The sequence below is a fragment of the Nicotiana sylvestris genome, chromosome 7, assembly GCF_000393655.2.
Source record: "Nicotiana sylvestris chromosome 7, ASM39365v2, whole genome shotgun sequence".
NCBI classification, from domain to species: domain Eukaryota; kingdom Viridiplantae; phylum Streptophyta; class Magnoliopsida; order Solanales; family Solanaceae; genus Nicotiana; species Nicotiana sylvestris.
This window is the reverse complement of record NC_091063.1, coordinates 117476530-117503763: the sequence shown is the minus strand read 5'-3', so window position 1 is coordinate 117503763 and position 27234 is coordinate 117476530. Positions and strand designations below refer to the sequence as shown.

At 39.1% G+C, this 27234-nt stretch overlaps 1 protein-coding gene across 1 annotated transcript in view; it reads left to right on the top strand.

The window, feature by feature from the left end:
• The first annotated feature begins 863 nt into the window (after positions 1–863).
• The window catches only part of LOC138873674 (uncharacterized), a 32510-nt gene continuing 6139 nt past the window's right edge, over positions 864–27234 (top strand). The window contains exons 1-8 of the mRNA XM_070152150.1: positions 864–1052; positions 1374–1564; positions 1755–1917; positions 2029–2175; positions 2693–2962; positions 3008–3394; positions 3596–4009; positions 4832–4850. Coding sequence (XP_070008251.1) covers positions 864–1052; positions 1374–1564; positions 1755–1917; positions 2029–2175; positions 2693–2962; positions 3008–3394; positions 3596–4009; positions 4832–4850 — 1780 coding nt within the window. The remainder of the gene's footprint in view (positions 1053–1373; positions 1565–1754; positions 1918–2028; positions 2176–2692; positions 2963–3007; positions 3395–3595; positions 4010–4831; positions 4851–27234) is intronic.

Here is a 27234-nt window from a genome sequence, read left to right as displayed (position 1 = left end):
CCTAGGCAATCCAGAGTGGTACCGGAAGTTTGCTAGGCAAGAAGAAGAAGGACAATATCGCCATAGTTGTCTCTGGACCATGGCATGGCCAGAGGGGTTCACCTCATCAGTACACCCATCCTCGACCCCAACCTCAAACCTACGCCCAAGCTCCATATAATCCACCCCAATATTACTTCTCCCCACAAAACCCCTAATACTCAGCTAGGCCATCCCAATACCTTGTTCATCATGCACAGTCATATGCTCAACCCCCTCCTTACCCACAATGGTGTGCCCCAGCCCCACAGAATACCTACCCAGCTCCACAAAATACATATCCACCTCCACAACCCTATCAAAACCCCAATGGTTCAAATTTTCAATCAAGGCCGGAGTATAGAAGAGAGAGGCAGCAGCAGAAACAAACCTTTAACCTGCTTGGAGAGTCCTATGTTAGTCTATTTCAAAGGTTAAGGCAGTTAGACGTCTTGAGGCCGATTGAGTCAAAGATACCAAATCCCCCTCCAAAGAACCTCGATTATTCCCTAAGATGCGCCTATTGTTTTGATGCTTCAGGGCATGACATAGAGAAATGCTGGCATTTGAAAAGGGCAATCCAAGAGCTCACTGATACAAACCAAATTGTAGTCCAAAGCCCAGACACGCCGAACATCAATCAAAATCCTTTGCCAGCCCATGCAGAGACGCATGTGATTGAAATAGTTCACAAGGATGGGGAGCCCAAGAAGTCTTCAAAGTCCGTCATGATGATTCGGGCCAGTGAAAGTAATTTGGTTAAAGCTCCAGACTCTACCAAATCAAAGCCCTTGACAATTGAAGGGGCGACAAAAAAGCCGAGCTTGCTCAATTAGAAGGCACCGATGTTGGTCATGAAAGGGCCTTCGAAAGATATTGGGGCAAGTTCGGAAAGCTCAAAAGTGGTAGTGCCAGGGATTCCAAATAAGCCTGTCATAGTTGTGAAGGGGGCTCCTATTACCCCTATCATTGCTAAACCAGTAACCCAGCTGCCAGTGGTTGATGCCAAGGCTGTTCCGTGGAATTACAAACAAGTAATAGTGACATACAAAGGAAAATAAATAGAGGATGAAGTTAATGAAACTGGAGGATTGACTCGTTCTGGGAGATGTTTCACCCTAGAAAAATTAAGGAAAGCCAAGCCATTCAAAGATAGCCAAATGCTAGTAAAGAAATCGATCACCGAGGAAGAGGCTGAGGAGTTCTTGAAAAAGATGAAAGTGCAGGATTATTCCATTGTAGAGCAGTTAAGGAAAACACCAGCTCAGATTTCTCTTTTGTCTTTGCAGATACATTCAGATGAACATCGCAGGGTCTTGATGAAAATTTTGAATGAGGCACATGTTCCTGAAAAGATCACAGTGAATCACTTGGAAAAGATATCTAGCAAGATCTTCGAAGTAAACAGGATCACTTTCTCAGATGATGAACTTCCTATGGAGGGTACAGAACACAACCGAGCCTTTTATCTCACGGTGAAGTGTGAAGATTTTGTCATCTCAAGGGTTTTGGTTGATAATGGATCTAGTGCGAACATTTGTCCCATGTATACTCTACAAAAATTGAAGATTGGCACCGAAAGAATCCACATAAACAGTGTGTGTTCGAGGCTTTGATAGGGAAGGTAAAGATTCTGTTAGAGATATAATGCTCTAGTTGTCGATAGGGCCAGTTGAGTTCACCATGGAATTCCAAGTGTTAGATGTGGTTGTCTCCTACAATCTATTATTAGGCAGGCCCTGGATATATGCTGCTAAGGTAGTCCCGTCTTCTCTGCACAAAATAGTGAAGTTCGAATGGGACAGGCAGGAAATAGTTGTGCACGGTGATGAGGACCTGTCAGCTTGTAATGACACAATTGTTCCGTTTGTCAAAGCTGAAGATGATAAGGGACCTTGGGTCTATTAAACTTTTGAAACAGTGTCTTTTGAGAAGATTCCTGAAGGAAAATGCATTCCGAGTCCTAAGTTATCCTCTGCTTCTGTCATGGTTGTGAATGAAATGCTGAAGAATGGTTTTGTGTCAGGCAAGGGTCTGGGCTCATCTCTACAGGGTATTGTGCATCCAGTGCGCCCCAGTGGGAATCCAGGTACATTTGGTTTGGGATTTACGCCCACAGAAAAGGACGTGAAAAGGGTCAAAAATCTGAAACAGAAGGTATGGTCACTCCCCATGTCTGTCCCATACATCTCTAAGTCTTTTGTCAAGCCAATGGCCAAAAAAACTCCAACCTCATCGATCCCAAAACCTGCGGTCGATATTGATGAAGAGCTGATCAAGAGGTTCCAAATTCTATTCGATGAGGTCAATATGGTAGAAGTTGGTGAAGGCTCTAGTAAAGCAGATGTGCAGCTTGTTGGCCCAAACGTGAAGCTACTCCTCTCCCCACCAGGAAGGAGTTTTGGTAGTTTGCTTTGTTTTCCTTTTTGTTATCTGGGTTATTCCAGGGTTGTAATCCAGATTTTTAGTTTTTGCTTGTTTTAATGTTCAAACCCTTCTATCCTTTTATTTTCAATGAAATGCAATTTCCCGTTTTCCATTATTCCTAATAGTGTTTTATTTTGTTCTTTTTTCTTTGTACAATTCTTTTTATGCTGGTTGCAATGATATGACATGCATGAAGAATTTTCAGCCGAGTCTTAAAAGCCAATCTAATTCTGAAATAACAATCTAGGAAGTAGAATATGATGATGAAATAGAATATGATGAAGAAGCAGCATTTGAGGAAATTAGTAAAGAGCTAAAACAATTTGAAGAAAAACCAAAGCCTAATCTGAGTGAAACTGAAGCAATCAATTTAGGGGGCCAGGATAAGGTTAAGGGTACCAAGATAAGTGTGCATTTAGAACTGCAAGTTAAGGAGGAAATAATCAAAACGTTGTTTGAGTACAAAGATGTCTTTGCATGGTCATATGACGATATGCCGGGCCTGAGCACTGATCTGGTAGTTCATAAATTGCCAACTGATCCAGCATTCCCTCATGTCAAGCAAAAGTTGCGAAATTTCAAGACTGATATGAGTGTGAAGATCAAAGAAGAAATTACAAAGCAGCTTACTACAAAGGTCATTCGGGTCACTCGGTATCCCATTTGGTTAGCCAATGTTGTGCCACTACCAAAGAAGGATGGTAAGACCAGGGTCTGTGTCGATTACAGTGATCCTAACAAAGCAATCCCAAAGGATGATTTTCCATTGCCGAACATTCACATTCTAATCGATAATTGTGCCAAGCATGAGATTGGGTTTTTTGCGAATTGTTATGCGGGGTATCACCAGATTTTGATGGATGAGGAAGATGCAGGAAAGACAACATTAATCATGCCATGGGGAATATATTGTTATCGGGTAATGCCAATTGGTTTGAAGAATGTTGGGGTAAATTACATGAGGGCGATGACCACCATATTTCATGACATGATACACAGGGAGATTGAGGTTTATGTAGATGATGTGATCATAAAGTCAAAGAAGCAGTCTGACCATGTCAAGGACTTGAGGAAGTTTTTCCAAAGGCTCCGCAGGTACAACCTCAAGCTCAATCCATTGAAATGAGCATTTGGTGGCTCGTTGAGGAAGGTGTTGGGGTTCATGGTTAGTAGATGCGGCATTGAGTTAGATCCGCCAACGATCAAAGCCATTCAAGAGTTACCGCCACCAAAGAACAAAATAGAGGTGATGAGCCTGCTTGGAAGGTTAAATTACATCAGCAGGTTTATTGCTCAGCTCATGACAACCTGTGAGCCCATCTTTAAGCTGTTAAAGAAAAATGTTGCAGTCCAGTGGACTGACGAGTGTCAAGAAGCATTTGATAAAATTAAGAGGTACCTGTCAAACCCACCTGTGTTGGTCCCATCAGAGCCTGAAAGACCTTTAATTCTCTACTTGACAATCTTGGATAATTCTTTTGGTTGTATATTGGGTCAATACGACATCACGGGAAAGAAGGAGCAAGCAATCTATTATCTCAATAAGAAGTTCACTCCCTATGAGGTTAAGTACACTCTGCTTGAGAGGACATGTTGCGCCCTGACTTGGTGGCACAAAAGTTGAAGCATTATCTGTCGTCCTACACTACTTACCTCATTTCTCGCATGGATCCTCTAAAGTATATCTTTTAGAAGCATATTCCCATGGGAAGACTTGCAAAGTAGCAGATTTTACTTACAGAGTTTGACATCATCTATGTGACTCGGACCGCGAATAAAGCCCAAGCCTTGACCGAGAATCTGATGGATGAGGAATAGAGCCACTGAAGACTTATTTTCCTGATGAGGAGGTCATGTGTGTTGATGAGGTTGACCATGATGAAAATTCAGGTTGGAAACTCTTCTTTGATGGAGCTACCAACATGAAAGGTGTAAGAATAGGGGTTGTACTCATCTCTGAAACAGGGCAACACTACCCTGTAATAGCCCAATTTCGATTTTATTACCTCAACAACATGGCTGAGTACGAAGCATGTATTCTGGGTTTGAGGTTAGCTGTAGACATGGGAGTCCAGGAAATACTGGTTCTGGGTGTGAGCACGTGATTTTTGCCTTACGAAAACTACTCCAAAATAAATCAAAAAATAAAATAAATTTCTTTTACTGTGTAATTCTTGAATTTGCGTGGAGTTAAATATTTGTGTTATGTCCGTAAATGTTTACTTTGTCATAATAAATTGAAAATTAAAATAAAATACATGTTGCATACATATAGGATTTAATTATGTATTTAAAAGATAATTTAAACAAAATCACAAAAAAATATGCAATAGTTCTATTTTAAATATTCCACTGTGTGATTAATGTTTTGTCTATGTATTAATAGGTAATTTATCTTTGTAAGGGTAATTTTGTTTTTATAATTTTAATTAGGAATTTAATAATTAAGAATTTAATTAGAAAATTAAAGAATGGGGAATGATAGAAACGGACCTGGGCCAAGAATTTTTAAACAAAAATCAGGCCCAAAACACTCAAAGGACCCGGTCCATGTCAACCAGTCCCATACAGGACTCAAACGACGTCGCTTCTGGATTTTTAATCTGGGCCGTTGATTCATTTCAATCAAACGGTCCAGTTCAGCCCCTGCATAAATGAAATGACGACGTTTAGGGCAATCAAATCTGAACCGTTCATCCATCTTGATCCCACGGCCTCAAAAACTCACCCAGACCCGATCCATTTCACCCCCGGGTTGACCCCTTTCCCCAACTTAAACCAAACGATGTCGTTTGGTTAAGTGGATTGATCTCAACCGTGCATCTTAATTGATCCAACGGATGATATCAATCCACCTCACCCCTATATAAGGCCCAAACCCCTACCCCGGCCCCTAACTGAACACCCCCCTCCTCTCTACTGTTCATCATCCCTTCCGAAACCCACCCCTAACCCTAACCGCCCTAGGATCCCATCGCCTGAAACCCGGCGGCATCAACGCTGCCGGTCACCACCTTAACACCCCAGAACCCCCTGAACACCCTCTATTCGAATATGTTATCTGCTTGGTTCAAATCTCCCTGAAGGTTCTCGAATCTTCATTTGAAGATTCGAGCCAAGCTCAGATCTAAACCAAACAGCACCTAGTTAACACCATAGCACCCCCTAGCATGCCTCGTTATGGATCTAGTGTTGATTTGGTTCGAATCCCCTCAGAACTCTTTGAATCTTCTTTTGAAGATTCGGACCAAACAAGAACAAACTCAGACTTGTTCTAAAATGACACAAAATGACCCCTAGGCTCCCCTCACCCTTGTGTCATCTTTGGTTCCCTTCGAATCAGCCCGGAAATGTTCGGATTTAAGATCCAAGAACCAGAAACCCTAAAAAATTTCCAATCTTGGAATTTTTCTGATTCGAGTGAAAGATTGAGGTCTAATAGACTTTAATCGAGGTATTCTCAACTGAGAATACTTCGAATAAAGTCTGTTCAGCCTCAAAAATGTCTGAATTCAAGATTGAGTCTGTGCCTGAATAAATTTGAAGATTCAGAGGTATTTTTTTTCTATTTCTTTTGTGTATTCTACGTGTATTTTATGTTTGTTTCATGAGTCTGTGTAATTTTCCCATCTTTTGTTGTTCTACTATATCATACTCGTCTATATGATCAAAATATGAAACTGTTTCTATTGGTTGTGATTATTTACAATGTGAGTAATCGACTCGATTAAGTTCGTCGATTAGTTATATTATGAATTCTCATTCATGATAATACTGATTGAAACAATCTGTTTCTATTGTTATGTACTGTTTGTTGACAAATGTTGTAAATAGTCGACTAATTAATACTAGTCAATTAAATCATGTTTGTTTGCAAATCAGTAAATTCAAATGAATGTTGTGTATATATTGTTTTCTGAACAGGGCATTGTCAGTATATTGACAATGCTCCTGTGTTTGCCTGATACTAGTCCAATGTTGAGGTTCAATTTAAATTGTTCTTTGTTCAGTATGATGTTATTATGATGTTTAGGCTTAATTTCAATTTTTACAGAGTGTGATTTAAACACAATTGTATTAGGAGATTAATCATAGGATTGGTTGTTAACTGCTAGACAAGTTTAAATTCAGATAACTTGTTAAATACTGGGACAGTAATTAGAGTAGAAAATCTGGGACATTTTTTGGGACAGAATAGTGAGGGTAATATGATATAATAGTGAGCTGATAGTGGAGTGATAATGGCTATTAGTTAATGAGTAATAATAGGGAACAAAGGGTAATGGGGCTGCTTAAAATCAGGATAAGATCACTTAAAGTATTAAAAAGCAGTTTTAATGGGATTTTCTGATTTTTAAAAAGAAGAAAGGGGTCCAGGCAGCACTTAAGAGAGGGGGCAGACCTGTATAAATAGAGGGACAGACATTAGAGGAAAGGATCTGATTTTTAAGGCATTAGGGAATATACACACAGAGATACATATACACAGAAAGCTTTCAGACAGAGATTTTACTCCTTTAAATTCTGAAAGGCAGTTTTTTTCAGAGAGTTTAGAAGAGAGGCTGATTTAAGAGCTTTTTCAGAGAAAGACTGAGAGAGATACATTGAGAAAAATCAGAAATAGAAATCTAAAATTGAGAAGAACAGAATCAGATATAGGATAGAAGGAAAAAAAAGTCAGAAATAGTAAAAAGAATTCTACATCAGACACTAGTATTAAGGCTGATTTTTGAAGTTAAGAGCTTTTCAGTTTTCCTTTTCTAAAGTTGTAGAATCAGACACATTGTTCAGTTTTAAAATCTGAAACTTTTAAAGAAGTCTTGTACTGTGTTTCTGAGTTCCTCGGGCCTTGTTTTGTTGACCAAATCTGTTGAACACTGGTATATTCTGCTGAATTTGTTACTGCTGCAACTGCTGAAATTTACTCCTTCTACCTTCATTTTAAGGTACATGTCTTTTAAATTTTAAGTTGGAAAGAGATTCAACATGACTCATCAATGAAGCTTGAATTGAAATTCTATTTTCCATTTGTCCAATTTTATCAGTTTAAATTTCATTTTTTTTGTTTCATGTTAGTTAATTAGTAGTGAATTCAATTTGATAGCTATGAGCTAATTGTCTTACTTTGAAAGTTCGTATAAAGCTTTGTAATAATGTTAGCCCTTCATCTCATTAGTTTAATCATATTTGAACTATCAAGGTAAGAAACATGACATAAGGATTGGCCATTTACTAGGCCTTGTGGCGTTGTTAGAATAGAGTGAAAATATCAAAACCATATTGCTAGTTTATTCTTATACTTGATTTAGTTATGGATGGAATGATATAAGTTGTACGTTCTTATGTGGTATGATAACAGGTATTTATAGAACCATTAGTGGATGGTGAGTTGAGTTGTTATGGCTCATTATGATGTTAAAGTGCTACGAATGTTTCAAGACATACAAATAGGTGGCCTGTAAGGCAATGTTGTTAATTAATTTGTACAATAATGCCCTTTATTATCAATTTGATGCCTATTTACCATCCTAAATAAATAATTAGGCATATTAGATTAAAAGCAAGTATATGAGAATAAGATGAGATATACAAATTGCAACACTTTTATCAACAACAATTAGAAATAGGACTTGCACTAAATAGAAATAATAAAAGTTCTTAAAAAAAATATAAATATATATATATATTCTTCCCTTTATAAATCATTTTTAGTTTCATATACAATTCATTATTGGGCATGTAGATATATATGTTGTATTTGTGAAGAATAGTATTAATCATGTTCTTATTCTTTATTTTGAATTTGAATAGTCTTGGATGAACATGTTATATGCGGAAATTATAATCAACGGGCAACATTCAATAAATTGTGAATTCTTTTTCAAGAATTAAAGGGTATCTTAAATGAAGATTTCTCATAATATAATAAACAATTTGTGGAAAAATCCCTAATATCATTACAAATATTTTGCGCAATTAGGGATACATTCGCGTACCTTAATTATATTTTTAAAAGAAAAAATTCGGATTATGCGTACGCGCAATTTCGAGCGAATATTTAATAAAAAGATTTTTCCAAAGGCGTTAAATCAATTTCATAAAAACTCAAGATGTACGGTTCAATATTTAAGAAAAAAAAATATTCTTGATTCGACACAATTTCGAAAAATGATTGTTTAATAAATATCTTACCAAAAGTTATCGTGTACACGTACGCGTGACACAATTCCGCATTTTTAAATTTATAACACGAATATACGTACGCGTAATTCGATTCAAAGAAGGGTCTTCAATCACAATAAGTATAAGCGGTAGTAAAATCATGTAACATCAATATATTTAATAAAATCAAGATAATTAAGCCAATAATAAAAACAGTTAAGCGACCGTGCTAGAACCACGGAATTCGGAAATGCCTAACACCTTCTTCCGGATTAACAGAATTCCTTACTCAGGATTTCTGGTTCGCAGAATAATAAACAGAGTCATATTCTCCTCGATTCAGGGATTGAAATTGGTGACTTGGGACGCCTTAAAATTCCCAGGTGGCGACTCTTAAATAATTAAATAAATCCCGTTTCGACTGTCCTTTAATTGGAGAAAACTCCCCCACGCCTTGCGGGCGTGAGTAAAAAGGAGGTGTGACAGCTCTGGCGACTCTGCTGGGGACCAAAATTGCAACCCAGAACCACTGGTTCAGGGTTTAAAGAATTCGAGCTTAAGATAACTGCAATAATTGGCTTTATTTATTATATGATTTTCAACTGTTTATATGCTAATATGCTAAATGTTGCTTTTTACCGCTTTAATATTATTTGAATTGTGAATATATACAACTGCTACGAAACCCCCTTCTTTCTGAGTCTTCTGAATTTATGGTGTACACGTGCGCGTGACCCACCTTTCTGTTAAAGTCATACCAAATAAGACGGAGTTGGGACAAGTAACTAGGCCGGGCAGACTTTCGTGCTCCCGGTACGTTGCCCCCGCTTCGGCTCAAACTGTCCGTTTGGGTAAGCCAGGTTTAGAACAATCAACCTAAGGTTTTACACTTAGAATAACTCAGCCATGTACCGGATCCCTAGTAGGAACGAATATTTGCATCATATGCATTTGGCCTTGGAGACTCAACACAGGGGTTGGGTCTGTCTAGGACAGGTGAACCCAAAATAAAAAGACCATCATGATGCATCCTACTTGTTACTTGTGCATTCATTTGCCTCGAACATGCTTGTTGACCAGCTTAAATAAAATCATGGTAAGAAGAAAGGAATAAAATGGGTTGTTTAAAAATTTCGAAAAAATATAGTTTTAAATTTTGAAATAAAGGTATTTAATAAAAAAAAAATCGAAAATGATTTTTTTTTAGTATAAATTTTCCAAAATGAATTTTGGCTTTATTAAAATTAAATTTCAGATACAAAATGAGCACCACACAAAGTCCCTCATCCACAAGTACGGAAGAATTTCTATGTCAGCTTCAAATGTGGTGGTATGATTTAGGCGAAGACGGTCAAAAATGGGTCGTCAAGCATTTGGGAAATCTCACGGACATTATGAAAGTTGAACCTCGTGATGATCTGATTACGGCGTTAGTAACTTTCTGGGATCCTGTTCACAATGTTTTTCGTTTCTCTGACTTCGAGCTTACTCCTACATTAGAGGAGATAGCTGGCTATGTTGGTTTTGACGGAAGTTTAAGAAATCAAAGCTTGATATTCACAAAGGCTCCTTCAGTACATCGATTCTTCGGTCTTCTGAACATCAGCAGTCAAATCAGGAAAAGCAATGTCATCAATGGATGTTGTTCCTTCAACTTTTTGTATTCCAGGTTTGGAAAGTCAGATGGGTTCGAAATTCATGAGAAAGGCCTTACTAATAAGCAAAACAAAGACACTTGGCAGATGCACCGTCGATTTGCTTTCATGGTGGCTTTTCTAGGAGTCATGGTCTTCCCAAATAAAGAGCGAACAATTGATATTCGCACCGCAAAAGTTGTGCAAATCCTCACCACTAAAGAAAATCACACCCTTGTCCCCATCATTCTATCAGATATTTATCGGGCTTTGACTTTATGCAAATCAGGAGCAAAAGTCTTCGAAGGATGCAAAATTTTGTTGCAAATGTGGGTGATTGAACATCTCCAACAACAGCCCAAGATCATACAGTATGGGTCAAACAAAGCTAATTGCATCGAGAGCTATGAGGAAAGAACAAAAAATTATCAAGCTCCAGAAGGGATAGAAGCATGGGTATCTCATCTAAAGGCTTTAACGGCAAATCAAATTGAATGGACTCTGGGATGGCTCCCGATGAGGGAAGTAATACATATGTCAACCTCAAATAGTTATCTACTACTATTGGGATTGAGAAGCATTCAGCCGTATGCACCACTAAGAGTCCTAAGGCAACTAGGGAGATATCAAATAGTTCCTGATGAGGAAGATTTGAGTATGCAAGTAATCGAATTACACCCAGAAGCCACTATTCCCGAAGCTCTACTTCAGCAGATGTGGAATGGGTGCCGATACTTGAAAAGTGATACTCAAGTCCTAGACGCTACAAAGGGTGAGATAAATCCTGGATATGCAAGGTGGTTCGAAAAACGGTCTCGCGTGGATGATGTACCAGAACCTGAGCTAAAAAGGCCAACAAAAAGACCCCATGTTCAAAACTTCAATGATAAAATCCAAGAGCGGTTGATCTGGGGAGAAAAAGAAAAAGGGTACAAAGCAACTATCCATGCCCTAAAAGAAAATCTAAGAAGCCTCAGTTTGGAGAAAGATTTGCAAGAACAAGAAGCCGAAGGCGAGAAAAAGAGTCTAGCTTGTGAGAATGAAAATCTTCATGCTCGATTCCAAAAAATGAAAAGAGTTTCTGAAACGCCAAAGAGGAGCTGGAAGGATCAAAAAACCATCGCCAATCTCTTTGAAAAAATGCAAGATTATGATTCCATTCTTGCGGAAAACGAAAGGGCATTGAGCAAAGCAAAAGAAAGGATCCAACAATTAAACGAAGAAGCCAGATCTAACAAGGAACGCCAAGATAGGCAATCCGAAAAAGACAAGGCTCAATTCAAGAAGGAAAAAGACTATTGGATGCGATCAGAAGACCAGCTTCGTGCACAACTAGAAGAGGCAAGAAGATGCAACAGAGAATATCAACAAGCAGACCTCGACAGGGAAAGATCGCAAGCAAGATTAGAGCAGGCCAGACTCCGAGCTCTATTAGAATCAGCTCTAGATCGTGAAAACCGTGTCAGAGATATAGCCACCACTCGTCAGCAGCAATTGCAAGACCAAGACCAACGTCTCCAAGGTTTCAGGGCACAAATCCACGACTTGGCAGTCTTCACATCTCAAAGTTATGTAAACTGCCAAGGAATGGATTATGAAAGGTTTACAGAGCATGCGCCCACTTTTGCTCGTCATCTAGCAATGGAGTTGGAAAGGATGTATCGTACGCTGGGAGGCCATCCAGGTCAAGCCCCACATTGAGCAGATAATCCAATATTAGAGAACAAAAGTGGAAAGTGGGGCATGTTGTGAGATGTTATGAATTGTATCTTTTATTTTGATTTAAGTGTGTGTGTTTCAAGCTATTTTCTTAAAGTTTTCAAATGTAATTCCATCTTTGTGTAATGAATAAAAGTGATTGCCTTTAGTCCGAACTACGCAAGGTCTGATTCATGTAAGGCATGATACGTAGGCAATCTCTAAGATTCGACCACCACGATAAAAGATATATATAATAAAAGTGAATGACAATTTTCAATTTCAAGAAAGCTGGGACGACACAAGCAGCCGAGCAAATGCATAATAGAAAGGGATTATTTGTCTAGGAGCATTGCATCTCAACGTGTGATTATATATGTGTTAAACTCTCAAAACTAACAAGTTTGTTCATTTTCAGAATTCAAGCAGTTAGTTTCTCTAAAGAGTATACTGGCATATTATCACTATCACACAAGATCAAAAGGACCAATACCCGAAAGTATGTCTATCCCAGATGTTGACACAGGTATGGAGATAGAAGAGATGGATGTCGGGAAAATGAAAGAAGAGATGTTTAAGCTCAAGCAGCAAATGGCTGAGATGTACCAAGCTTGGTCTACAGGACAGTTACCCCCATCTTACCCAAATAACCCTGCTCCATCAATGACCCAAACTCAGGATAATATCACCACTGAATTATCCCCAAGTTTCCCCATTTATCAGCACTACCGAGGCACCACCTCTCAGACACCACAGTCTCCACCTCCAAAACCAGTTCCGTACCTTCCTCCACCTATGACTCCTGTTTTCGTAGCACCTCCCCCTGCTACATTTCACAAATCTCCTAGTGAGCCTACATTTCAGGCCCAAGACAACCAATATTACCCCCCGGAGCCCACCTTCAAAGCCTCCGAAATCAATTCAACTGCTCCTCGGTTTGATCTCCCAACCGAAATTGACAAGCCAGCCAAAAATGCTGAACAAGAAGAGATGTTCAGGAAGGTCAAAAGTCTAGAACAATCGTTCCGAGACATGCGGGGATTAGGTGGGCAAGTCAGTGTAGCATACAAAGATTTATGCTTATTCCCTAATGTACAATTGCCAGTTGGCTTCAAGATGCCCAAATTTGACCTATACAGCGGGCACGGCGACCCAGTAGCCCACTTAAGGGGTTTCTGTAGCAAGATGCGAGGAGCTGGGGGAAAGGATGAATTATTGATGGCTTACTTCAGTCAAAGTCTAAGCGGATCAGCTTTGGAGTGGTATACACGCCAGGACCATGGAAGATGGTACACCTGGGATGACCTGGCACAGGCATTCGCATACCATTTCCAATACAATCTGGAAATCATCCCAGATCGATTATCTTTGACCAAATTTGAGAAGAAACACAATGAAAGTTTTAGAGAGTATGGTTTTCGGTGGAGAGAACAGGCAGCAAGAGTGGATCCTCCTATGAAGGAGAGCGAAATGGTAGACTACTTCCTCCAAGCCTTGGAACCAACTTACTATGCCCACTTGGTTTCAGCAGTTGGAAAATCATTCAACGAGGTAGTGAAGATGGGAGGTATGGTGGAAGAAGGCCTCAAGACAAATAAAATCATGAGTTATTCAGCAATTAAGGCAACTACTCAAGCTATTCAAGGCGGGGTAGGAGGAATCGGAAGAAAGAAGAGGGAGGAAGCAGCAGTAGTTGATTCAGGAATTTGATCGGGACCCAGAGGTTCACCGCTTTACTATAATCAACAACGACCTCGCCAATCAGCTTACCACCATGATTCATCCCAACACTACTATCACCCTTCAGAGCCTCATTTTGCCATTAACCATGCTCAAGCATACAATCAGCCACCTGTTCACACCAATTGGCGTGCTCCTGTCACACCAAATACTTACCCACGAGCCTATCCCGGACCAGGTTTCAGGCCTAGGCCAGCATTCAGGGGAGAAAGGGAACAGAAAAAGAAAACTTACACTCCATTGGGAGAGTCTTACACTAGTCTGTTCCACAGGCTGAGACAGCTAGACATGCTGAGACCAATACAATCCAAACTACCCAATCCTCCTCCAAAGAATCTGGATTACACCATTAGCTGTGAATATTGCTCCGGTGCACCAGGCCATGATACGGAGAAATGTTGGCATTTGAAAAATGCAATACAAGAGCTGATTGATACTAATAAAATCGAGGTTCAAACCCCCGAAGCTCCAAATATCAATAGAAATCCAATGCCAGCCCATCAAGAGGCTAACATGATAGAAATCATACAAGCTGATGGGGAGACAAAGAAGCCGTCACAAACTGTCATGATGATCAAGACTCATGAAACCAAGCCAGATAAGCAGTTAATGGAGGAGAAGCCGGTGTCTAAGCAGAACAAAAATGGTGATGAACCGTCTATGATAGCCGATGAAGGAACATCGAGCAAAGTTACCGCAAAACAAGAAAGGCCGAAAGTGATAGTACCAGGGGTTGCTAACAAACCCATTGTATTCGTGGAAGGAGCACGTACTGATCGGGTTATTATTGCACCTGTAATCCAGCTGCCGGTCATCAACAACAAAGCCATCCCATGGAACTATGAACGGGTGACTGTAATGTACAAGGGCAAAGAAATCAAGGAAGAAGTGTGTGAGGTGCAAGGCTTGACACGTTCGGGAAGATGTTTTACTCCCGAAGAGTTGAGAAAAACTAAAAACAATCCAACGCCAACAAAGAGAGCTGTGACGGAAGAAGAGGCGGAGGAGTTTTTAAGAAAAATGAAACTCCATGATTATTCTGTTGTGGATCAATTAAAGAAGACCCCCGCTCAAATTTCATTATTGTCATTACTGATCCATTCAGAGGAACACCGTCTGGCGTTGATGAAAATCCTGAATGAAGCTCATGTTCCTGAAAAGATCTCTGTAAATCATTTGGGAAAAATAGCCAACAGAATCTTTGAGACAAACAGAATTACATTTGCTGATGATGAATTACCTGTGGAAGGTACCGAGCACAACAGAGCTCTTTACCTCACCGTGAAATGTGAAAACTCCGTAGTAACCCGGGTATTGGTTGACAATGGGTCCAGTGCAAACATATGCCCTCTCTCCACTTTAAACAAATTAAAAATTAAAGAGGAGAGGATCCAAAAGAATAGTATCTGCGTACGAGGATTTGACGGTGGAAGCAGAGATTCATTTGGCGACATAGTGTTGGAACTAACTATAGGGCTAGTTGAATTCACAATGGAATTCCAAGTGTTGGACATGACTGTTTCTTACAACTTGTTGTTGGGTCGACCATGGATCCATGCTGCTAAAGCAGTCCCGTCAACACTACATCAGGCTGTCAAGTTTGAATGGGACCATCAAGAAATAGTCGTGCATGGAGAAGAAAGTTTAAATGCTCACAACAGTACCATTGTACCGGTCGAGGGAACAGAAATTGACCAAGGACCATGGGTATACCAAGTGTCCGACACGGTGTCGGTAGAGAAAATTCCAGAAGGGAAATACCTTTCGAATCCAAAGATATCCTCTGCATCAGTCATGGTAGCTTATGAAATGCTGAAGAATGGCTTTATACCCGGCAAAGGTCTGGGCTTATCTTTGCAAGGAATTGTACAACCAGTATCTCTCCCCGAGAACTGGGGAACATTCGGTTTAGGGTTCATACCCACCGCCAATGACGTGATAAGGGCCAAGAAGTTGAAACACCAAGCATGGGTTCTTCCAAAACCAGTACCACATCTGTCAAAGTCTTTTGTCAAGACCGGTGCTAAAAATCACCCGATAACAACAATTCCTAAATCCCGGTTCAATCCTGAGAAGGAATTAATTGAAAGGTTCGAGAAATTGTTTAGTGATGTGAATATGTTGGAAAGCGGAGAAGGGTGTAGCAACGCAGAAGTTCAATTTGTTGGACCAGAAACAAAGCTCAATAATTGGAAAGCCACTCCTCTCCCAATTCGAAAGGAGTCTTGGTAGTTTATTTTGATTTTTCTTTCAGTTTGTTTGGGTTACTTCAGGGTTGTAATCCCAAAAGCTTATCTTACAGTTTGTTTGAAGTATGCAAACCTTGTTATCTTTCATCATCCAATAAAAAGAAGTTTCCTTTTTATTATCATTCCTAATAGCTTTCTTTTCTTTTTCTTCTTTCCTGTACAGTTCCTTTTACGCTGGCTCTAGTGATATGGCATGCATAAGGAATCCTCAGCCCAGTCTTAAAAATCAATCTGGTTCCGAAATATTAATTCAAGAAATATATTGTGATTATGAATCAGAATATGATGAAGATGAGATTTTTGAAGAGATTAGTAAGGAGTTAATTCACTTTGAGGAAAAAATCAAACCTAACTTGAGTGATACCGAGGACATCAATATAGGGGACACGAGTAATATACGAGAAACTAAAATAAGTGTCCATCTGGAACCAAAGATTCGAGAGGAGTTAATTAAAGCACTCATAGAATTCAAAGATGTTTTTGCATGGTCGTATGACGACATGCCGGGCCTGAGCACTGATTTAGTGGTTCACAAATTGCCCACCGATCCAACGGTGCCTCCTGTCAAGCAGAGGCTGAGAAAATTCAAGCCTGACATGAGTGTGAGAATTAAGGAAGAAATCACCAAACAATTGGAAGCAAAGGTCATTCGAGTCACTCGATATCCTGTTTGGTTGGCTAATATCGTTCCTGTACCAAAGAAAGACGGCAAAATTAGAGTATGCGTCGACTATCACAATCTCAACAAAGCAAGTCCAAAGGATAATTTCCCATTACCCAATATCCATATTTTGATCGACAATTGTGCCAAGCATGATATAGGGTCTTTCGTGGATTGTTATGTCGGATATCATCAAATTCTAATAGATGAAGAAGATGCAGAAAAGACGGCATTTATCACACCATGGGGAACTTATTGCTACCGAGTAATGCCATTCGGTTTAAAGAACGCCGGAGCAACCTATATGAGAGCAATGACCATAGTGTTTCATGATATGATACACAAGGAGATTGAGGTATACGTGGACGATGTGATCGTAAAATCAAAGCATCAGGCCGACCACGTTGGGGATTTGAGGAAGTTCTTCTTAAGACTTCGCAGGTACAACCTCAAGCTTAACCCTGCCAAGTGTGCATTTGGAGTTCCATCTGGAAAGTTGTTGGGATTCATAGTCAGTCGACGAGGCATCGAGCTAGACCCATCAAAAATCAAAGCCATCCAAGAATTGCCACCTCCCAGGAACAAAACTGAAGTAATGAGTTTGTTGGGAAGATTGAATTATATCAGCAGGTTTATTGCTCAGCTCACAACAACCTGTGAGCCAATTTTCAAATTGTTGAAAAAGGATGCTGCGGTCAAATGGACCGATGAGTGTCAAGAAGCGTTCGATAAAATAAAAGGGTACTTGTCGAAACCACCCGTGTTGGTCCCGCCAGAGCCAGGAAGACCTTTGATTCTTTACTTAACGGTTTTGGAAAATTCATTTGGTTGCGTATTGGGGCAACATGACCTCACTGGCAGAAAAGAACAGGCCATCTACTACCTTAGCAAGAAGTTCACAGCTTATGAGGTTAAGTATACTCATCTGGAAAAGACATGTTGCGCCCTAACATGGGTAGCTCAAAAATTGAAACACTATTTGTCATCCTACACTACTTACCTCATTTCTCGGTTGGATCCATTGAAATACATTTTTCAAAAGCCTATGCCAACGGGAAGACTTGCAAAGTGGCAGATATTGCTCACAGAATTCGACATCATCTATGTGACTCGAACTGCAATGAAGGCTCAAGCACTGGCCGATCATTTAGCCGAAAACCCGGTCGATGAGGAATATGAGCCGTTGAAAACTTATTTTCCTGATGAAGAAACAATGCATATCGACGAGGTGAAGCAAATTGAAAAGCCTGGCTGGAAACTTTTCTTTGATGGAGCCGCCAACATGAAAGGAGTCGGAATAGGAGCTGTAATCATTTCTGAAACAGGGCATCACTATCCTGTTACGGCTCAATTACGATTTTATTGCACCAATAATATGGCTGAATATGAAGCTTGCATTTTGGGGTTAAGGCTAGCCGCCGATATGGGTATCCGAGAAATCTTAGTCATGGGAGATTCGGATCTTTTGGTACATCAAATTCAAGGAGAATGGGAAACCCGCGACTTGAAGCTCATACCATACCGACAATGTCTACATGATCTTTGTCAGCGGTTTCAATCAGTGGAATTCCAACATATTCCAAGAATCCATAATGAGGTTGCCGATGCATTGGCTACCCTGGCATCAATGTTGCACCATCCGGACAAAGCTTATGTAGATCCAATACATATTCAAGTCCACGATCAGCACGCTTATTGCAATATGGTTGAAGAAGAATTTGATGGTGAACCATGGTTCCACGACATCAAGGAGTATATCAGGATGGGGATATATCCCGCACAAGCCACAGGAGATCAAAAGAGGACCATTAGGCGATTGGCAAATGGATTCTTCTTAAGCGGAGGAGTTTTGTATAAAAGAACACCAGATCTTGGATTATTAAGATGCATAGATGCCAGACAAGCTGCAGCTGTCATGTCTGAAGTACATTCAGGAGTTTGCGGACCCCACATGAGTGGATATGTATTGGCAAAGAAAATCCTCCGAGCCGGTTACTATTGGCTTACCATGGAGCGAGATTGTATCAGTTTTGTGCGCAAGTGTCATCAATGCCAAATACACGGAGATTTGATTCATTCTCCACCATCCGAGTTGCACACAATGTCGGCACCATGGCCCTTCGTTGCCTGGGGCATGGATGTGATTGGACCAATTGAGCCGGCAGCATCCAATGGGCACAGGTTCATTCTGGTAGCTATTGATTATTTTACCAAATGGGTTGAGGCCAAGACATTCAAATCAGTGACCAAGAAAGCTGTGGTCGATTTTGTCCATTCAAATATCATATGTCGATTCGGAATCCCGAAGGTGATCATCACAGATAACGGTGCTAATCTTAACAGCAACTTAATGAAGGAAGTATGTCAACAGTTTAAGATTACACATCGTAACTCTACCCCATATCGGCCCAAGGCGAATGGAGCAGTAGAAGCAGCCAACAAAAACATAAAGAAGATACTTCGGAAAATGATAGAAGGTTCAAAACAATGGCATGAAAAATTACCATTTGCATTATTGGGATACCGCACTACTGTTCGCACTTCAGTAGGAGCAACTCCTTATTTGTTGGTATACGGCACTGAAGCAGTAATTCCCGCAGAAGTTGAGATTCCTTCCCTTCGGATCATCGCCGAAGCAAAGATTGATGATGATGAATGGGTCAAAACCCGTCTAGAACAGTTAAACTTGATTGATGAAAAATGATTGACCGCAGTATGCCATGGTCAATTATATCAAAGAAGAATAGAAAGAGCATACAACAAAAAGGTGCGTCCCCGGAAGTTTGAAGTAGGTCAGCATGTGCTAAAACGTATTCTTCCACATCAGGTCGAGGCAAAAGGCAAATTTGCCCCGAATTGGCAAGGACCATTCATTGTGACCAGAATATTATCGAATGGTGCACTATGTTTAACAGATATTGAAGGCAAATGCGTAGATATGGCGATCAATTCTGACGCGGTAAAGAGATATTATGCATAACTTTTTGAATGTTTGTATTTAGCATTATTTCGAAGATTGGAATGACAAAGGCAATTTATTCTGCTATCCAAACACTATACCCTTTGTTTTTCCCCTTTGAGCCATACTTGTTTCTTTCTTACCCTCTCTTGGGATAAATGAAAATCAAATATAAAAAAAAAATCAAACCACTATTATTGTAGTGAACTACGTTTGACCTGATTCCTCAAAGAAGGATGCGTAGGCGCCTCACGGCTTGGTCATAAGGCGCACAACATACACTGTGCACGAAAAGAAACATTAAGAGACCCCAATCAAGAAACTGGGGCAGGAATTGTATTGGAAATAAGAAAAGATTCCAAGAGTTGTAATTTTAAACCCATACCAAAGCTATTTAGCTTTTAATACCTTTTCCATTTCTAACCCCATACCAAAAAGACCTTTCGATCAATCTTAGAAAAATGCTGAGACAAGCAAATGAAGATGGTTCATAACACTCTGGTACAAACAAGAAAAGAAAGTAAAAATGAGAGAGTCTTATAGGTGAAAACCCACACGGGCACCATAAGGCGACGGAAGTTAAGAGAAAAGTAAAATGAGAGAGTCTTATTGGTGAAAACCTTCGTAGGCACCATAAGGCGAAAAGGAAGTGAAGAAGTGAAAAATGAGGAAAATTTATCGATGAAAACTCCTTGAGACAATTGAAAGGAGATTGATTAAAAGACTGGGTTGATTAATCCGAAATGCATACCCTGATCATTGGTGCCAGTAATTCCAATCAGATAAGTCCTTTATTCTTTTTCCAACAGTCATCCAAAATTTGGATTTTTCTTTTCATTCTATAATTGTCGAAATCAGCGTATTTCGCTACTAATAATTTTACTTTCTCCAAGCTTTAAGATAAGTTTTATTCCAAGCAAATAAGAAGGAATGTCAAGGTATACTACCAAGATTCAAGGTTACAAAATACAGCCACGAAAGGTAGGAGATAAAATATGGGTGTAAGAAAGGTGAAATCAAAAGTGGATCAGCAAAGTCAGAAGGGGCATATGATTACAGTTAAAAGGTTTTGAAGGAAAACATACAGAGGGGAATCCTATAGTCAAGGATCAAGTACAAAGACAAAACAGTCTTTTCAACCATTCCAAGGCAATAAAGAGAGATGAAGAGAAGCATCATCATCTGCAAGAATACCACAGCAAACCACCCTGCTTTAAACTAACGAAGTTTTCTTTGATTTAAAACAGGGACAAGTATAATATTTGTGTCAGGAAATACCCGGTAGAGAATTAAAGAAGTCAGGCGTCCACCTGGAGAATGAGGATGAAGAAGTTAAAAAGAAGTCAGGCGTCCACCTGGAGAATGAGGATGAAGAAAAGAAGAAATCAGGCGTCCACCTGGAGAATGAGGATGAAGAATTAAAGAAGTCAGGCGTCCACCTGGAGAATGAGGATGAGAATTGAAGAAGTCAGGCGTCCACCTGGAGAATGAGGATGAGAATTGAAGAAGTCAGGCGTCCACCTGGAGAATGAGGATGAGAAAAGAAGAAGTCAGGCGTCCACCTGGAGAATGAGGATGAGAAAAAGAAGAAGTCAGGCGTCCACCTGGAGAATGAGGATGAGAATTAAAAAGTCAGGCGTCCACCTGGAGAATGAGGATGAGAATTGAAGAAGTCAGGCGTCCACCTGGAGAATGAGGATGAGAATTGAAGAAGTCAGGCGTCCACCTGGAGAATGAGGATGAGAATTAAAAGAAGTCAGGCGTCCACCTGGAGAATGAGGATGAAGAATTAAAGAAGTCAGGCGTCCACCTGGAGAATGAAGATGAAGAATTGAAGAAGTCAGGCGTCCACCTGGAGAATGAGGATGAGAATTAAAAAAGTCAGGCGTCCACCTGGAGAATGAGGATGAGAATTGAAGAAGTCAGGCGTCCACCTGGAGAATGAGGATGAGAAAAAAGAAGTCAGGCGTCCACCTGGAGAATGAGGATGAGAATTGAAGAAGTCAGGCGTCCACTTGGAGAATGAGGACGAGAATTAAAGAAGTCAGGCGTCCACCTGGAGAATGAGGATGAAGAAGTTAAAAAGAAGTCAGGCGTCCACCTGGAGAAGGAGGATGAGAAAAAAGAAGAAGGCAGGCGTCCACCTGGAGAATGAGGATGAGAATTAAAGAAGTCAGGCGTCCACCTGGAGAATGAGGATGAGAATTAAAGAAGTCAGGCGTCCACCTGGAGAATGAGGATGAGAAAAAGAAGAAGTCAGGCGTCCACCTGGAGAATGAGGATGAGAAAAAGAAGTCAGGCGTCCACCTGGAGAATGAGGATGAAGAAAATAAGAAGTCAGGCGTCCACCTGGAGAATGAGGATGAAGAAAGAAAAGAAGCAGTCAAGGCACCCACCTGAAGAACGAGGGAATGAAATTGAAGTATTGAAATCAAAAGCCCGCTCATATGAAAAAGGAGCACACTTAGAATCAATAAAGCAGAGGAGTCCAACAGAATCCCCAGCAAGAAACAACAAGAGTTCCAAAAGGAATACGGAATAAGCCAAGTGCCCAAGAGTCACCAAGATATCAAGACAACAAGAAACGCAAGGGCATGATCTAGCTAAGATTTTTATAATTCCTGTACCATAATCTAGTTTAATTTTTGTATTACCTTTGAAGTAAGGTGTAATAAGGAGGTCAGCAAGCAGTAAAAACAGCACGAAGCAGCAGTAACATCACAGTCCCACGGTAGTCCCAGCTACCCAAAATTCCCGAACTGCATTGACCTGATTCCTTTATAGCCAAGGATATGTAGGAAACCTTTGAAGCAGAGGTTCGGTCAAATCTTTCAAAAATGCTTCCCACGGAGTATTCGAACGGGCAAAAATCGCTCGTATCCGCTCACTTTATCTTTGCACGAAAACTCTTCGAGTTTCCGCACAAAGAGGGGCAGCTGTGAGCACGTGATTTTTGCCTTACGAAAACTACTCCAAAATAAATCAAAAAATAAAATAAATTTCTTTTACTGTGTAATTCTTGAATTTGCGTGGAGTTAAATATTTGTGTTATGTCCGTAAATGTTTACTTTATCATAATAAATTGAAAATTAAAATAAAATACATGTTGCATACATATAGGATTTAATTATGTATTTAAAAGATAATTTAAACAAAATCACAAAAAAATATGCAATAGTTCTATTTTAAATATTCCACTGTGTGATTAATGTTTTGTCTATGTATTAATAGGTAATTTATCTTTGTAAGGGTAATTTTGTTTTTATAATTTTAATTAGGAATTTAATAATTAAGAATTTAATTAGAAAATTAAAGAATGGGGAATGATAGAAACGGACCTGGGCCAAGAATTTTTAAACAAAAATCAGGCCCAAAACACTCAAAGGACCCGGTCCATGTCAACCAGTCCCATACAGGACTCAAACGACGTCGCTTCTGGATTTTTAATCTGGGCCGTTGATTCATTTCAATCAAACGGTCCAGTTCAGCCCCTGCATAAATGAAACGACGACGTTTAGGGCAATCAAATCTGAACCGTTCATCCATCTTGATCCCACGGCCTCAAAAACTCACCCAGACCCGATCCATTTCACCCCCGGGTTGACCCCTTTCCCCAACTTAAACCAAACGATGTCGTTTGGTTAAGTGGATTGATCTCAACCGTGCATCTTAATTGATCCAATGGATGAGATCAATCCACCCCACCCCTATATAAGGCCCAAACCCCTACCCCGGCCCCTAACTGAACACCCCCTCCTCTCTACTGTTCATCATCCCTTCCGAAACCCACCCCTAACCCTAGCCGCCCTAGGATCCCATCGCCTGAAAGTCACCACCTTAACACCCCAAAACCCCCTGAACACCCTCTATCCGAATATGTTATCTGCTTGGTTCGAATCTCCCTGAAGGTTCTCGAATCTTCATTTGAAGATTCGAGCCAAGCTCAGATCTAAACCAAACAGCACCTAGTTAACACCATAGCACCCCCTAGCATGCCTCGTTATGGATCTAGTGTTGGTTTGGTTCGAATCCCCTCAGAACTCTTCGAATCTTCTTTTGAAGATTCGGACCAAACAAGAACAAACTCAGACTTGTTCTAAAATGACACCAAATGACCCCTAGGCTCCCCTCACCCTTGTGTCATCTTTGGTTCCCTTCGAATCAGCCCGGAAATGTTCGGATTTAAGATCCAAGAACCAGAAACCCTAAAAATTTTCCAATCTTGGAATTTTTCTGATTCGAGTGAAAGATTGAGGTCTAATAGACTTTAATCGAGGTATTCTCAACTGAGAATACTTCGAATAAAGTCTGTTCAGCCTCAAAAATATCCGAATTCAAGATTGAGTCTGTGCCTGAATAAATTTGAAGATTCAGAGGTATTTTTTTCTATTTCTTTTGTGTATTCTACGTGTATTTTATGTTTGTTTCATGAGTCTGTGTAATTTTCCCATCTTTTGTTGTTCTACTGTATCATACTCGTCTATATGATCAAAATATGAAACAGTTTCTGTTGGTTGTGATTATTTACAATGTGAGTAATCGACTCGATTAAGTTCGTCGATTAGTTATATTATGAATTCTCATTCATGATAATACTGATTGAAACAATCTGTTTCTATTGTTATGTACTGTTTGTTGACAAATGTTGTAAATAGTCGACTAATTAATACTAGTCAATTAAATCATGTTTGTTTGCAAATCAGTAAATTCAAATGAATGTTGTGTATATATTGTTTTCTGAACAGGGCATTGTCAGTATATTGACAATGCTCCTGTGTTTGCCTGATACTAGTCCAATGTTGAGGTTCAATTTAAATTGTTCTTTGTTCAGTATGATGTTATTATGATGTTTAGGCTTAATTTCAATTTTTACAGAGTGTGATTTAAACACAATTGTATTAGGAGATTAATCATAAGATTGGTTGTTAGCTGCTAGACAAGTTTAAATTCAGATAACTTGTTAAATACTGGGACAGTAATTACAGTAGAAAATCTGGGACATTTTTTGGGACAGAATAGTGAGGGTAATATGATATAATAGTGAGCTGATAGTGGAGTGATAATGGCTATTAGTTAATGAGTAATAATGGGGAACAAAGGGTAATGAGGCTGCTTAAAATCAGGATAAGATCACTTAAAGTATTAAAAAGCAGTTTTAATGGGATTTTCTGATTTTTAAAAAGAAGAAAGGGGTTCAGACAGCACTTAAGAGAGGGGGCAGACCTGTATAAATAGAGGGACAGACATTAGAGGAAAGGATATGATTTTTAAGGCATTAGGGAATATACACACAGAGATACATATACACAGAAAGCTTTCAGACAGAGATTTTACTCCTTTAAATTCTGAAAGGCAGTTTTTTTCAGAGAGTTTAGAAGAGAGGCTGATTTAAGAGCTTTTTCAGAGAAAGACTGAGAGAGATACATTGAGAAAAATCAGAAATAGAAATCTGAAAATTGAGAAGAACAGAATCAGATATAGGATAGAAGAAAAAAAATCGGAAATAGTAAAAAGAATTCTACATCAGACACTAGTATTAAGGCTGATTTTTGAAGTTAAGAGCTTTTCAGTTTTCCTTTTCTAAAGTTGTAGAATCAGACAGATTGTTCAGTTTTAAAATCTGAAACTTTTAAAGAAGTCTTGTACTGTGTTTCTGAGTTCCTCGGGCCTTGTTTTGTTGACCAAATCTGTTGAACACTGGTATATTCTGCTGAATTTGTTACTGCTGCAACTGCTGAAATTTACTCCTTCTACCTTCATTTTCAGGTACATGTCTTTTAAATTTTAAGTTGGAAAGAGATTCAACATGACTCATCAATGAAGCTTGAATTGAAATTCTATTTTCCATTTGTCCAATTTTATCAGTTTAAATTTCATTTTTTTGTTTCATGTTAGTTAATTAGTAGTGAATTCAATTTGATAGCTATGAGCTAATTGTCTTACTTTGAAAGTTCGTATAAAGCTTTGTAATAATGTTAGCCCTTCATCTCATTAGTTTAATCATATTTGAACTATCAAGGTAAGAAACATGACATAAGGATTGGCCATTTACTAGGCCTTGTGGCGTTGTTAGAATAGAGTGAAAATATCAAAACCATATTGCTAGTTTATTCTTATACTTGATTTAGTTATGGATGGAATGATATAAGTTGTACGTTCTTATGTGGTATGATAACAGGTATTTATAGAACCATTAGTGGATGGTGAGTTGAGTTGTTATGGCTCATTATGATGTTAAAGTGCTACGAATGTTTCAAGACATACAAATAGGTGGCCTGTAAGGCAATGTTGTTAATTAATTTGTACAATAATGCCCTTTATTATCAATTTGATGCCTATTTACCATCCTAAATAAATAATTAGGCATATTAGATTAAAAGCAAGTATATGAGAATAAGATGAGATATACAAATTGCAACACTTTTATCAACAACAATTAGAAATAGGACTTGCACTAAATAGAAATAATAAAAGTTCTTAAAAAAAATATATATATATATTCTTCCCTTTATAAATCATTTTTAGTTTCATATACAATTCATTATTGGGCATGTAGATATATATGTTGTATTTGTGAAGAATAGTATTAATCATGTTCTTATTCTTTATTTTGAATTTGAATAGTCTTGGATGAACATGTTATATGCGGAAATTATAATCAACGGGCAACATTCAATAAATTGTGAATTCTTTTTCAAGAATTAAAGGGTATCTTAAATGAAGATTTCTCATAATATAATAAACAATTTGTGGAAAAATCCCTAATATCATTACAAATATTTTGCGCAATTAGGGATACGTTCGCGTACCTTAATTATATTTTTAAAAGCAAAAATTCGGATTATGCGTACGCGCAATTTCGAGCGAATATTTAATAAAAAGATTTTTCCAAAGGCGTTAAATCAATTTCATAAAAACCCGAGATGTACGGTTCAATATTTAAGAAAAAAAATAAATATTCTTGATTCGACACAATTTCGAAAAATGACTGTTTAATAAATATATTACCAAAAGTTATCGTGTACACGTACGCGTGACACAATTCCGCATTTTTAAATTTATAACACGAATATACGTACGCGTAATTCGATTCAAAGAAGGGTCTTCAATCACAATAAGTATAAGCGGTAGTAAAATCATGTAACATCAATATATTTAATAAAATCAAGATAATTAAGCCAATAATAAAAATAGTTAAGCGACCGTGCTAGAACCACGGAATTCGGAAATGCCTAACACCTTCTTCCGGATTAACAGAATTCCTTACTCAGGATTTCTGGTTCGTAGAATAATAAACAGAGTCATATTCTCCTCGATTCAGGGATTGAAATTGGTGACTTGGGACGCCTTAAAATTCCCAGGTGGCGACTCTTAAATAATTAAATAAATCCCGTTTCGACTGTCCTTAAATTGGAGAAAACTCCCTCCACGCCTTGCGGGCGTGAGTAAAAAGGAGGTGCGACACTGGGAGATTCAGATTTGTTGGTTCATCAGATTCAACGAGAATGGGAGACCCGGGACTTGAAGCTTATACCATACCGACAGTGTCTGCATGATTTTTATCAATGATTCAGGTCGGTAGAATTTAGACATACTCCCAGGATTCACAATGAGATTGCCGATGCTTTGGCTACTCTGTCGTCAATGTTACATCATCCGGACAAGGCTTATGTCGACCCCGTGCAT